Source organism: Canis lupus, chromosome 23, assembly GCF_003254725.2.
Source record: "Canis lupus dingo isolate Sandy chromosome 23, ASM325472v2, whole genome shotgun sequence".
Classification (NCBI taxonomy): Eukaryota; Metazoa; Chordata; class Mammalia; order Carnivora; family Canidae; genus Canis; species Canis lupus.
Window position 1 is genome coordinate 52,138,678 of NC_064265.1, and position 14,306 is coordinate 52,152,983.

The following is a 14,306-nucleotide window of genomic DNA, read 5'->3' on the forward strand; positions in this document are numbered from 1 at the left end:
AACAAAACATAGTAATCTCTCCGACACTGGCCTTAGCAACATTTTTCTAGCTGTCTCCTGGGTCAAGGGAAAGAAAAGCTAAAAATAAACAAATGAGACTAAGTCAAATTGAAGAGCTTTTGCCCGGAGAAGGAAACCATCAATAAAACAAAAGCCAACCTACTGATTGGGAGAAGATATTTGTAAATGAGATACCCAATAAGGGGTTAATATCCAAAATATATAAAGACCTTCTATTACTTAACACCAAAAAACCCCAAATAATCTAATTTAAAAATAGGCAGAACACCTGAATTGACATTTTCCCCAAGAAGACATTAAGCAGATGGCAAACAGACACAAGAGAAGATGCTCATCACTCACCCTCAGGGAGATGCACATCAAAACCCCAGTGAGGTATCGCCTCACATCGGTCACAATGGCTAGAATCAAAAAGACAGACATAACAAGTGTGGGTGAGGCGAGGAGAAAAAGGAACTCTGGTGCATCGATGGCAGCCACGTAAATTGGTGCAGCTACTGTGGAGAAGAGACTGGAAGTTTCCCCCCAAAATTAAAAATAGAAATACCATATTATTCAATAATTCCACTACTGGGTATTCACCCAAAGAAAAAGAGAACATTAATTAATTCAAGAAGATATATGTCCCTATGGACCCCTATGTCCACTGCAGCAGTATTCACAAGAGCCAAGATACGGAAGCAACCTAAGTGTCCAATGATAGATGAACGGGTAAAAAGAGTCATGTATATATATCATTCTCAGAGTGGTCATTTCTTTCTTTCTTTCTTTCTTTCTTTCTTTCTTTCTTTCTTTCTTTCTTTCTTCTTTCTTTCTTTCTTTCTTTCTTTCTTTCTTTCTTTCTTTCTTTCTTTTCTTTCTTTCTTTCTTTTTCTTTCTTTCTCTCTTTCTCTCTTTCTTTCTTTCTTTTTCTTTCTTTCTTTCTTTTTTTAAGGATTTTATTTATTTATTCATGAGAGACCCAGAGAGAGAGGCAGAGACCCAGGCAGAGGGAGAAGCAGGCTCCCTGTAGGGAGCCCAACGCGGGACTCGATCCCAGGACCCTGGGGTCACGCTCTGGGCCGTAGGCGGACGCCGACCACTGAGCCACCCAGGGGCCCTGCCAGGCACAGTTCTAAATGCCTCTCATATATTAGCTGTGTTACCATGAGGTAGACGCATCAGCACATATCACGATGCCATGGTAATAGAAGGGTGTGGAAGTACGAACCGAAGAGTCACTGAACCCCAAATTCACCACACACACCTTACCGTATTCCTTCCCTCTGTCCTTTCTGCTTTTCTAAATCTCACCCATCCTCAAGGAAGAAGCAAGAGGGCAAAAAAAGGAGACAAAGGGAGACGGGGTTCTAATTTGTGCTTGTTTTGTGTGAACCTGTGAATCCAACCCTGCTTGTTGGGAAGTCCTTGGGCACTGCGCGCTCCTATCGTCTCTCCTCCTGGAACAGGTAGATGTTTATGTATCACTTTGCCTTCCCGACATGCCGGCACCACGGCTGTGCAGGGGGTCCCCAGGTCAGGAGAGGACCGAGCTCGCCTTCCTGATGCCGTCTGTGAGCTGTCTTAGGATTACAGCACTCGCCAGCTACTGCCTCAGCTGGTCACCGTGGCCCTTCCTACTGCCAAGGCACCTCAAGACCACCCAGAGGATGCGAAAGGAGGAGGGCTGTCAACAGCCTGCAACAATGAGCAGCAGGATGTGGGAGCCTGTCCCTCTGCAAGGCAAACAGGCCAGCCTACTGGCGCTGAGGAAGACACTAGTATGGGTAATGCTAGAGGGACGGCCGTGCAGAATTACTTACGGACTGATGTGTGCTTTGTTTCTCACAGAGGCCAAGGTTGGGAACATGGTGGAAGTAGAGGATATATTTTTAGTCCAAAAAAGGAAGCAAAAAGCAATGTTCCCAAGTGTGAGCAAAAATAGCTCCAAGCAAGAGGGAGAAAGCCTCAGAACCTGGGGAGTGGAAGGGAGTAATAGCCCTGCAGGCTTTGCTCATGGCGCTGGCCCCCAAAACTGAGACAGCGTGTGAGTGGTCAGAGAGAGAGCAAACTTCAAGACAGATGAAAAACTAAATGGCAGAAGTTTTCAATGACGGAAAGTTGGAAACAGACCGAAGGGAAAGAACTGGTGAATCACTCGAGCATACATGTGCGTGCCTCTGGCACGCTGCTAAGTGTTCAGCACCCAGATCTACAAAAAAATCACGCATATATATGAACGTTTACTGTACATTTTACTAGGAATAAATGCTTATTTTTATTGCTATCTATTCAGCAAGAAGTTGCTCACATCACTGATTTATGAGTTCAAATCTGACATGAATATTGGTGGCTTTTTGCCTACCCACCAACAAGTAAGAAGACAGTGAAACAAAGACATATGTGAGAACTTAGGCAATTCATAAAAATGTGCATGACTTCTTTACTGAATCAGATAAAAGGTTTTAAATACTGAAGGAAGCTTTGCACAGTGGCAGTATCGTAGCCAATGAGGTTAATCCAAGGCGCGATTATTGCTAATTAAATACTGACGGAGGGCAGCCCCCTGGCTCTCGGTTTCGCGCCACCTTCAGCCCAGGGCGTGATCCTGGAGACCCGGGATCGAGTCCCACGTCGGGCTCCCTGCATGGAGCCTGCTTCTCCCTCTGCCTGTGTCTCTGCCTCTCTCTCTCTCCCTCTGTCTCTCATGAATAAATAAATAAAATCTTAAAAAAAAAAAATACTGAAGGAATATTTCCTCAGTTTTCTGTGCTCTTCAGAATGAAATAGCCACAGGCAAAACACATTTAACCTGTATTAAGTAGTACTATTTTACGGGTTAAACAGTATTAAATATAATATTTAACCTGTATAATAGTATTATTATTTTTTCCCATAACTTCCTTAAGACTAAATGGTCAGGGGCACCCGGGTGGCTCAGTCGGCTGAGCGTCTGCCTTTGGGTCAGGTTGTGATCTCAGGGTGTGGGATCGAGCCCCTCATTGGGCTCCCTGCTAGGGGAGGTGGTGGTGTCTACTTCTTCCTCTGCCCCTTTTCCTGCCTCCCCACCTGTGCTCTCTCTCTCAAATTAATAAAATATTTTTCATTTTTATTTTATTTTATTTTTTTAAAGATTTTATTTATTTATTCATGAGAGACACAGGAGAGAGAGAGGCAGAGACACAGGCAGAGGGAAAAGCAGGCTCCATGCGGGGAGCCCGACGTGGGACTTGATCCTGAGTCTCCAGGATCATGCCCTGGGCTGGAGGTGGCGCTAACCCTCTGAGCCACTGGGGCTGCCCAATAAAATATTTTTGAAAAAGACTCAATGATCAACAAAATAATACATGGAGCCTCGACTGGTAGAGTTTGCTGACTTCTGGGGTAAATATTGCCACCATAACTAGTTTCAAGCTACCAAGCAGATGTCAGTGAAGGCGGAACTGGAAAGACATACACAGTATTGTGCTACTAGATACTTATTTCACCACACGGATATACTGGATATAGGTAGCCACATGCATAGAAAATAGCGCTTTTTCTAATTAGTGGTCATAAGTAACCTCTGGGGCCCCGCAAATTCCTAGTCCTCATGACCCTTTTGAATCTGATGGATCAGCTTTTCTGATCATGCCTGGGTGGAATCTTCTGGGGGGCTGAGAATCCTCAGAGGTCTGGATCTCTTCCAAGTACGGGGAATGGTAGTTAGGTGAGAACATTCTCCTCTTCCTGGCCTCCAGGAACCTCCTGGGCTCCTAGCAAAACCCTAGCACAGACTTAAGCTTTCACAGAGAGCTTTTACCAAAAGAACCTTTGACCTCCCCACACTTCTTTCCTACTGACATCCATGAGGCAAAGGAAATTACAAAAGCTGCCTATGCTTTCAATGGGGAAAGGAAAAGAGAAGTCTGGAAAAAGAACATAAATCCAATTTAAAAGCTTACCTCACCTCAGGGGTGTGTACAGCTGAAGCAGTCTTCAGTCTGAGTATCTACACCGGAGCCATGTTTTCTCAGCCAATACGGTATTTGGTTAGCTGTCCTTGGTGCAGTTTTTTTTCTAATTACTAGAATACCTGTGAAAACACAACAAAAATATAAAAATTTATAACCAGATTCACAGAGGAATAACCACTAAGGGTAAGACCCATGCAGCAGATTTAAAGTTTACAGTCATTGGTCAATACATCCTTTGCTAAATAAAGCAAAGTAAACCCTCTGGCCTTGGAAGAGCAGGGAAGAAAGAAAAAGATGAAGTCCGTGAAAAAATACCGTAGGAAAGAATGGAAGGAGATACTATACACGAAAGCTAACACGGCGCCCAGCACATTAAGTGGGTGTCGGCTGGTAACAGCAGTCACGGTAGTCATTACAGTAGGAAGGGCCAGTGGAAGATTGTGTCTGTGAGTTTATCATCTATGAGTTTATTCATTCGAGGAGCAAGAAAAAATTTTAGGCAACAATCCTGCATCTTTGATAGGATGAAAAAGCTTGAACTTTAAGATGTAGGCACAGAAAGATAATGGTAAGTAAAGGAAATATTTCAAGATTCACAATGCAAAAGTAACTTTCAGAAGCTGCTTAGGAGGCAAAAACGCCACTGCAGAAAAGGAAATTTGTGACATGGAACGCAGACTTGAGATTCCTTTTTAGATCGCAGGAAAAAAGAGAAAGGTATGAAAGTCATTACAGTTGGGGCGCCTGGGCAGCTAGGTCCTGATCACGGTCCTCGACATGGAGCCCCGCGTCAGACTGTGGGCTCAGCAGGAAGTCGGCTTCCCCCTGCCCCTCTGCCCACCCCACAGCTCTCCCTCTAGTCGTCTCAAATAAATAAAATCTTAAAAAAGAAAAAACTAAAAATAAATAAATAAATAAATATAAAGAACAAAGATTAGAGGCACAATTTTAAAACTACAGCTATTTCCACGTGGGGCTGAGCTGCATAAACTTGTCTCTCTCTCTCTCTCCTTAGTTTAGTGTCAGAGAGACATCATTGAAAGTAATTTAAATGGAGCTATAAGACAGGCAAAATAATGCCTCCCACAAAGAAGTCTGCATCCAAATTCCTGGAACCTTTGAATATGGCAAAGGAGATTTTTTTTTTAATTTTTATTTATTTATTCATGACAGAGAGAGAGAGAGAGAGAGAGAGAGAGGCAGAGACATGGGCAGAGGGAGAAGCAGGCTCCATGCAGGGAGCCTGACGCGGGACTCGATCCCAGGTCTTCAGGATCACACTGCAGGCCAAAGGCAGTGCTAAACCGCTGGGCCACCGGGGCTGCCAAGCAAGGGAGATTTAAGGAGGCAGATGCAACTGAGGTTTCCAGCCAGCTGACTTTAAAATACGAAGATCATCCTAGATTACCTGGATGGGCCCAATACACCACAAGGGTCCCTAAGTGTGGAGGAGGGATTCAGGAGCGTCGGCGTCCAAGGTGTATGATGTTCCCAAGGTCATCAGCCATTGCTGGCCTCGAGGGGAGCAATGAGCCAGGAGCCCAGGATGCACGCAGCCTCAGAGCTGTAAATGGCCAGAAGCCAGCTTCTTCCTGAGAGCCCCCCAAAGGGAAGCCGCCACCCTGTCGGCATTCTGCTTTCAGCCCGGTGACACTCATTTCTTACTTCTGACCTGGAGAACACCAAGGAATTAGGTTTGTTTTCAGCCATTACATTTGGGGTAGTTTATTACAGCCCAGTAGGAAACAAATACAGCTGGAGCAAATTCCACGTAGTACACGGGCTGAGTGCCTTTTGTACTTGTCCTCTGCTCCTCCTTCTCACACCCACGAGACTGTATCTCTGTCAAATCCACCTTATTTTTCTTTCTGCATCATTTTTACCTTTTTACAACGTTACTTCCTGCGTCACACATTATGTGATACATTTTAAAACTATTATTTTTTTAAGAGATGTTATTCATTTATTTATTTGAGAGACAGAAAAGCATGAGCGGGGAGGGGCAGAGGGAGGAGCAGGCTCCTCGCTGAGCAGGGAGCCTGATGTGGGCTTGACCCCAGGACCCTGGGATCATGACCTGGGCTGAAGGCAGATGCTTTACTCACTGAGGCACCCAAGCGTCCCCATGTTAAAGCTACAATGGTGAAAACTTTCCAATACATACAAAGTGAACAGACAAGTATGTGGAGCCCTCACGTGCCTACCATACAGCTTCCATAATTACCCACATTTTGTCATTCTTGCTCATTCTAATCTCCACCCACTTTGATCCTCCCCCTCAATTAGAGATGTGTGTAAAATGCACATACGCTCACCTGAAACGTGGCACGCACATTTCTTAGCTGCGCATTGTAATGAACAGATACTTGATCCAAGTAACTCATACTCCTAACATTTCCATCTTCCCGAGAGGTTCCCCGGTGTTCCTTTCCCACTCCCGACACCCATGTTCCCCATAAGTGCAACATCCCCTCCTGATTTCAGCACGTCTGTTAGACTGAGTCATGTTGTTACACGTCTAGCAGTTCTTTCCTATTTGGCGTTGAGGAGTATTGCCTTGTGTAAATTAATTTATCCACTTTCTTGTTGACACACATTTGGCTGGTTCTAGTTCTTGGCTATTGTGAATAAAACTGCCGTGAACATTTTTGTACGAGCCTTTTTGTGCACATATGTTTTCATTTCTCTTGGATCTGAATGACTAGAATTGCTAGACCAAAGGGGAAGGGTGTGTCTTACATTGTAAGAAATTGTCAAATATTTTTCCAAAGTAGTCATACTGTTTTACGTTTCCATCAGCAGTGCCTGAGAGCTCTGGCTGCCTCGCATGCTCACCAAACTTGGTATTGTCAGTCTCTTAAGGTTAGTGCCTTTCGTACTCATCAGTTTTAGTGATATAGTCGTATCTCATTGTCGTCTTAATTTGCATTTCCTTGCTGACTAAGAACACGGAGCACTGTATGTGTTCTTTGGAGATTATCTATCTATCTATCTTCCTCCGTATAGTGTTTGTTTGAAGTTTTAACCGGGTTGTGTCTTAGTCCATTTGGGCTCCTATAACAAAATATCATAAATGGAGTAGCTTATAAAGAACAGAGATTTCTCACATTGCTGGAAGCTGGGAAGTCCAAGATCGAGGTGCCAGCATGATCTTGTTGTGGCCGCCGAGAGCCTCCTTTCTGGTTCATAAATGGCTTTTTGCTGTAACCTCAGAGTGGAAAAGTTAGGGAGCTATGTGGGGTCTCTTGTAAGAGCCAAATCCCATTAATGAGGGCTCCTCCACATAATTTAAGGCCCCCCAAAGGCCCCTAATTCCAACAAAATGGGCCTTAGGATCTCAACGTATGAATATGTGACTGGCAGGGGAATGATACAAACATTCAAAGCATAGCAGGTTGTTTATCTTACTACTGAGTTGTAAGAATTTCTTATATATTCCAGACATGCACATGTTGTCAGATAAATATTCTACAAATATTTTCCCCAAATTTGATGTTTGTTAAATTTTCTCAGCATTGTTATTTCATGATGAGATGTATTTTAGTTTGATGAAATCCAATTTATCAAATTTAATTTTGTGGTATTATGTTCTGCGACCTAAAAAATCTTTGTCTACTTACAAGTTGTAAAGATATTCTAATTTTCTTCAAGAGATTTATAGTTTTCACTTCTACATTTAGGGCTATGTCCCAGCTTATATAAATTTTTGTTTATGTATAGTAATTTTTGTATATGGTATAAATTTATACTAACTTTTATGCATAGCACGTATATTTTTCCATACAGATATCTAATTGCTCTAGCATCATTTTTTTTAAATTTTTATTTATTTATGATAGTCACAGAGAGAGAGAGAGAGGGAGGTAGAGACACAGGCAGAGGGAGAAGCAGGCTCCATGCACCGGGAGCCCGACGTGGGATTCGATTCTGGGTCTCCAGGATCGCGCCCTGGGCCAAAGACAGGCGCTAAACTGCTGCGCCACCCAGGGATCCCTCTAGCATCATTTCTTAAAAAGATTTCTATCTTTACTGAATTGCTTTGTGCTTTTGTCAAAAACCGATTGCACAGAGATCTATTTCTGAATCATCTATTTTGGGCTCTTGAGTTAGTTGTTCTTACTTTGATACTATACTCTCTTGATTATAATACTAAGTCTTGAAGTCAGATGGCCATAAATACTCTAGTTTTGTTGTTTTGAACATTCTAGGCACTTTGCATTTCTATCTAAATTTTAGAATATTTTAATTTCTTTTTTTTTTTTTTTTTAAAGATTTATTCATGATAGAGAGAGACAGGTAGAGACACAGGCAGAAGGAGAAGCAGGCTCCATGCCGGGAGCCGGACAGGGTACTCGATCCTGGGACTACAGGATCGCGCCCCGGGCTAAAGGCAGGCGCCAAACGGCTGAGCCACCCAGGGATCCCCAAATATTTTAATTTCTACAGTATATGTCTGCGGGGATTATGTTGGGAATAGACTGAATATACGAACCAACTTGGTTCTAATGTCTTGGCAGCCTACTAAGTAAACCAAAACTTAAGAAAGCAATGCTGATGGGAGGGGAGGGGGACGCCTGGGTGGCTCAGTGGTTGAGCATCTGCCTCTGGGTCAGGGCGTCACCTTGGGGTCCTGGGATTGAGTCCTGCATCGGGCTCAATCCCAGGCACTTGGGTGCCTCAGATTTTATTTATTTCTTCATGAGAGACATTTATTTCTTCAGAGAGAGAGAGGCGGAGACCCAGGCCGAGGGAGAAGCAGGCTCCACGCACAGAGCCTGATGTGGGACTCGATCCAGGGTCTCCAGAACCACACCCTAGGCTGCAGGTGGCGCTAAACCGCTGCACCACCGGGGCTGCCCGAAATAAATAAAGTCTTAAAAAAAAATGTCGATGAATTACTGAACTCTACATCTCAATCTAAGGATGTACTACTATATGTTGTATAATTGCATTTAAATAAAAAAAGAAAGAAAGAAAGCAGTATCTAAGGCAACCAATCACAGTCAACTAGACTTTTTCAAATAAGGCAATCAGGTAAGCTATAGCCAATCAAATGATTTCCTTGCCTTTGCTTCCCTGTCTTCCCTATAGAAGTCTTGTCCTTTGCTCCGGGTGGTGGAGCACTCCTAACCACTTCTGGCGCTGCTTAATTCAAATCAATTTTGATCACATAAATGTTTAGAATTTTTATTATGCCTCAGTTTGTCTTTTAACAATGTTGACTCCAATCCTTCACTCTTTCATACAAAGCAAAAATAAACATCACGCATGTGTTTCTGCACATGTGGGGATGATTCAGTAGACTAGGCACCTAGGAGTAGAATTGTAAGAAAAAAAAAAGGGTTTGTGGAATGTAAAGGTAACCCATATATGAAAGGGGTTGCTACTATTTGATTTCTCTAATGTTTTCTAAAACAACTGAGAAGTAACAGTAGCAAAGGAATATTCTTTTAAAGATTTTATCTATTTATTCATGAGAGACACACAGAGACACAGGCAGAGGGAGAGGCAGGCTCCCTGGAGGGACCCCTGGTCACACCCTGGGCCCAAGGCAGGCGCTCCACGGCGGAGCCACCCCGGCTGCCCAAACAAGGAATTTTTGCACAACTCTGCAGTCCCGGGAAAAGCTACAGTTTGCACAGGTCAGTTGAGCAAGTTTCTGTCCGCACCTGCCATTAAAAACAGTCACTGCAGTAAAAATGATAAAGAGAATGGATGGCCAGAGTGGGGCATCTGGGGAGTTCACGACCAACGGCTGTGAATGGAAGGTTACAGATTCAGGGTCCTGACGATTAAGGGAGAAAAGGAAGGGGGGGGCCCTCGAGGGGAGGAGCGCGCCAGGCCCCTGGGTTCTGGTCCAGGTCAGGCCAGTCGTCGACTGCATCACCTCTGTGGGTCACATCGCTTTCCCCAGCTTCCTCGTAAAACACCGGAGTGCAGGGGGAACCGTGTTTGGAGTCCGAGAGCGGATTCCGATGGCCTGGGGTCGGAGCGGAGGCGGCGGGAAGGGGCGCATCTGAGACCCGAGCCCCCCCTCGACCCCCCAGGGTTGGGGGAGGAGCACCGGGAGGACGCAGAGCACCTCCCGCCGAGGTCCAGGGGGGCGGGCCCGCATCTGAGACCCGACCCTCGTGACCTGGGAGGAGCACCGGGAGGACGGCGAGCACCTCCGGCCGAGGTCCAGGGGCGGGCGGGGGGCGCATCTGAGACCCGACCCCCGTGACCCGCAGGGATGGGGAGGAGCACCGGGAGGACGGAGAGCATCTCCCGCCGAGGTCCAGGGGCGGGCGGGGGGCGCATCTGAGACCCGACCCCCGTGACCCCCAGGGATGGGGGAGGAGCACCGGGAGGACGGAGAGCATCTCCCGCCGAGGTCCAGGGGCGGGCGGGGGGCGCATCTGAGACCCGACCCCCGTGACCCGCAGGGATGGGGAGAAGCACCGGGAGGACGGAGAGCATCTCCCGCCGAGGTCCAGGGGCGGGCGGGGGGCGCATCTGAGACCCGACCCCCGTGACCCCCAGGGATGGGGGAGGAGCACCAGGAGGACGGAGAGCATCTCCCGCCGAGGTCCAGGGGCGAGGGGGGCGGGGCGGGTGCATCTGAGACCCGACCCACGTGACCCCCAGGGATGGGGGAGGAGCACCGGGAGGACGGAGAGCATCTCCCGCCGAGGTCCAGGGGCGGGCGGGGGGCGCATCTGAGACCCGACCCCCGTGACCCCCAGGGATGGGGGAGGAGCACCGGGGGACAGGGAGCATCTCCCGCCGAGGTCCAGGGGCGGGGGGGGGCTTTGACACGAACCATTTCAACAGGGCAGCGGGAGCAAATGTCAAACGGAAAGAACGAAGGGGCGGACTGTGTTCTCTAGTTGACGGCGCTGCCCACGCCCGGCTCAGCGCAGCCGCACTGCGGGCCCGACCCCGACCCCGACCCCGACCCCGCCCCGCCCCACCCCGCCCCCGCGCGGTCTGACCTGCGGAAGGTCCGAGCCGGGCGCCCGCTGCTCCCGCTCCCACGACGCGGCCAGCGCCGGACGAGCGCGGCCCCGCCCCTGCGCCTGCGCGTCTCGGGGTCGCTCACCGGCCCGGGGTGGGGGGGTCGGCGCCCGCGTCCCCGCCCGACGCCCTCCCTCCCGCGGCCGCGGGTCCCCTCGGTCCGTCCCGGAAGCCGCGCGGGAGAGCGGTGCGCCGCGGAAGGCGTCCGTGTCCGTTTCCGTTTCCGCTGCAGGCCCGGCGCGGCCCGTTTGTGCCGCGGCCGCGGGAGCAGCCGCGGGGGCCCGTGTCCCTGCCGGACGGCGTACGGGTGCCGGGCGGGCGCCCCCGGAAGTCGGCGCGCCATTGGGAGGCCCGCAGCGGCTGCTCGGTGCCCTTGCTGCCGGCGGCTGCGTCTCGGTCGCGCCCGGAGCCGGGCCGGGCGGGGGCGGACGGCCGAGCGCCCGCGGGAAGTCCTCGCCGGCGGGATGTGGCGACTGCGGCGGGCCGCCGTGGCCTGGTAAGTGCGGGCTCCCGCCCGGGAAGCCGCGCCGCGTCCCCGCCGCCTCCGGCCTGCGCCCGGGGCTTGGAGGCCGCGTCGTGCCGGAGCCCGCGCTGGGCTGACCTCCCCCCCCCGCCCCGGGGACCCCGGCCCCTCCGCGCCTCGCGTCCCTGCCGCCGCCGCGCCCCGCCCCGCCCCCGCCGCCCCCGCCGCCGCCCCCGCCGCCGCGGCAGGTGCCCGGGCTCCTCTCCCTGCGTCTGCCCGAGCCAGCCCGGGGGACCTCGCGGGCGGCGGCCCCGCTGCACCGCGGCCCTCGGCGCCGAGCGGGGACCTGGCTGCGCCGTGCTGCCCGGGCCTGCCCTGGTCCTGAGCATGAAAAAAAAAAAAAAAAGAAAGAAACCCTTTTTCTTTGCACCTTGCATTAGGATGCAAACGTGCACACCGTCGCATTCCCATCACCGCTACCTCCGCGCGGGCCGCGTCTCTGCCGCCGGCGCCTGCAGGCTTCCCCGTCGCGGCGGCCTCCCGCGCGTGCCTGTGCAGCCGGGGAGCTCGGCAGGGCCTGCCTTTCCGGAATCCGCCTCCCGCCGCCTGCCTGGAACTTCTTTCGGAAGCTTGTTTAAGGGATGCTTGAGGGATGCAGGTAACTTACGCTTTGCATAGGGAGTGGAGTGCACTTTTTTTTTTTTTTTTTTTTTTAATGAAGGTTCGTTTGAGTCGGAATCTGGAACCGGGCGACCTCCAATAGTCGTAGTCAGAATGATTGCATGATTATTGTTATTGTTTTTTTTTGTTTGTTTTTAAGATTTTATTTATTTATTCATGGTAGAGAGAGAGAGACGCAGGCAGAGGGAGAAGCAGGCTCCGTGCTGGGAGCCTGATGTGGGACTGGATCCCGGGACCCCCAGGGTCACGACCCGGGATGAAGGCAGATGCTGCACCACTGAGCCACTGAGGCTGCCCAGCATAATTATTTGTCATTTTATGGAATTTGAGTTTCTTTCTTTCTTTTTTTTTTTTTTAAAGATTTTATTTATTTATTCATGGTAGAGAGAGAGAGAGGGAGAAGCAGGCTCCGTGCTGGGAGCCGGACGTGAGACTCGATCCCAGGACCCCGGGGTCACGCCCTGGGCTGAAGGCAGATGCTGCACCACTGAGCCACTGAGGCTGCCCAGCATAATTATTTGTCATTTTATGAAATTTGAGTTTATTTATTTCTTTTTTTTTAAAGATTTTATTTATTCATGGTAGAGAGAGAGAGAGAGAGAGGGAGAAGCAGGCTCCACACACAGAGCCCTACGTGGGACTGGATCCCGGGACCCCAGGGTCATGCCCTGGGCTGACGGCAGATGCTCCACCACTGAGCCACTGAGGCTGCCCAGCATAATTATTTGTCATTTTATAGAATTTGAGTTTCTTTTCTTTTCTTTCTTTTTTTTAAAGATTTTATTTATTCATGAGAGACACAGAGAGACAGGCAGGACAGAGGCAGAGGGAGAAACAGGCTCCCTGCAGGGAACCTGACGTGTGACTCAAACCCGGGTCTCCAGGATCAGGCCCTGGGCCAAAGGTGGCACTAAACCGCTGAGCCACCGGGGCTGCCCTAAATTTGAGTTTCTGAGTAAAGCCACAGCCCTTGATACTGCAGTAAATTATTATTATTATTATTATTACTTTTTACCTTTTTATTTCTACCCCTCACTGTTTCCTGGAGAGACATCATGTAGTTTTACTTAAAAAAAAAGGGAAGAGACTTTGCAGGAAATAGCACACTTCATTGGAACAATTGAGATATGGAGGAAAACTTTTAAGATTTGAGCTTAACAACAGACTGATCAGTACCTGGTACTCGTCTATTCAGGTGGGTGCCGTTGGGCTAAATCGTTGATGTTACCAGGGACCCCATAGAGTCATAGCCTGGAAGTGTTTCTGTGCACAGCGCAGTCCGGCTACTGCAGAAGTAGAGATGTGGAAGGTCAGGAGCCTCAAGCTCCGGAATTTGTCCTTTGCTGTGTTTCTTCCGTATGTTTGCTATGAAGGAGTACATTTAGAGTCCCGTTCTCAGACGTGTTGGGTCAAAACAGTTTTTGACATGTAAGGAGATCAGTGACTAACATTCATTTAGGTGCAATAAGTATTTGTGTGAATATGTTGAAAAAAAGAATTCGTATTAGGCAATGGTGTATAGGTCAAGAGTTGGTAGAGGACAGAGAGCACGTGAGTCTGGGAGTGACGGGGCGGTGGTTTGCTGTGCATCACACTGATTTTTAGTTTGGCCAAGTATAGAAGTCTATATTGCAAATCCTCTTCCTTCAGAACGGTAAAGGCATTGCTACATTCCCCCCCCCCCCCCCCAGCATCCTTTGTTACTAATACAGACCCTCAGGACAATCTGATGTTTGTGTGTTTGTAGGTATCCTGTTTTTCTCTGCATGGAAGCTTTCAGGGTCTTGGCCTTATCTTTAATTTCTCGAGGCTCTGTCCAGGTGTGGTCCCCCCCACTTCCACCTTCACCCCAAATCTGGCTTGTTACTCAGTGGGGCTTTCTGTTAAAGAGATATTTTTCTTCAGTTCTGGGAAGTTTTTCTTACTTATTTTCTTCCTTTCACTTTTCCTCTTCTTTTTGTTTTTAGACTCCTGTTAGACAGAACTGGTCTTCTCAGATTGATCCTGTATGTCCATGATTTGCAAAATACAATCTGTACTTCTCATATGGTTTTTTTTTTTAAAGTAAGCATGTGTCATAATATGTGTATATACACACTTATTCTTAAATTATATATGGTATCTCTGTACTACATCGTAATTCTACCCTAACATAATTTGAAGAATAAGATACAAAAAAAAAAAACAAAACTTTTTTTTTTTTTAAGTAC

General features: G+C 48.5%; 2 protein-coding genes and 1 non-coding gene across 51 annotated transcripts in view; 2 read left to right on the plus strand and 1 right to left on the minus strand.

The window, feature by feature from the left end:
* RARRES1 (retinoic acid receptor responder 1) overlaps positions 1-10,748 on the minus strand; it is a 75,977-nt gene extending 65,229 nt beyond the window's left edge. For 11 of the 38 annotated variants that reach the window (XR_007405238.1, XR_007405236.1, XR_007405251.1 and 8 more), the window contains exons 1-3: positions 7,064-10,748; positions 5,365-5,628; positions 3,950-4,075 (exon numbers count right to left, since the gene is read on the minus strand). The gene's annotated coding sequence lies outside the window, so the exon portion shown is untranslated. Of the gene's footprint in view, positions 1-363; positions 423-3,944; positions 4,076-5,364; positions 5,629-7,063 lie in introns of all 38 variants that reach the window. The other 27 variants (XR_007405250.1, XR_007405249.1, XR_007405246.1 and 24 more) reach the window with 3 other exon arrangements.
* Positions 2,481-2,627, plus strand: LOC112652631 (U4 spliceosomal RNA). The gene has a single exon (XR_003131618.1). It is a non-coding gene; the product is annotated as a U4 spliceosomal RNA (small nuclear RNA).
* A 522-nt stretch (positions 10,749-11,270) lies between the features above and the next one.
* The window catches only part of OPA1 (OPA1 mitochondrial dynamin like GTPase), an 86,679-nt gene continuing 83,643 nt past the window's right edge, over positions 11,271-14,306 (plus strand). For 3 of the 12 annotated variants that reach the window (XM_025436071.3, XM_025436070.3, XM_025436072.3), the window contains exon 1: positions 11,275-11,448. In XM_025436071.3, coding sequence (XP_025291856.1) covers positions 11,417-11,448 — 32 coding nt within the window. In that variant the 5' untranslated portion in view covers positions 11,275-11,416. Of the gene's footprint in view, positions 11,449-11,855; positions 12,074-14,306 lie in introns of those variants that run through there. The other 9 variants (XM_049099872.1, XM_025436066.2, XM_049099873.1 and 6 more) reach the window with 6 other exon arrangements.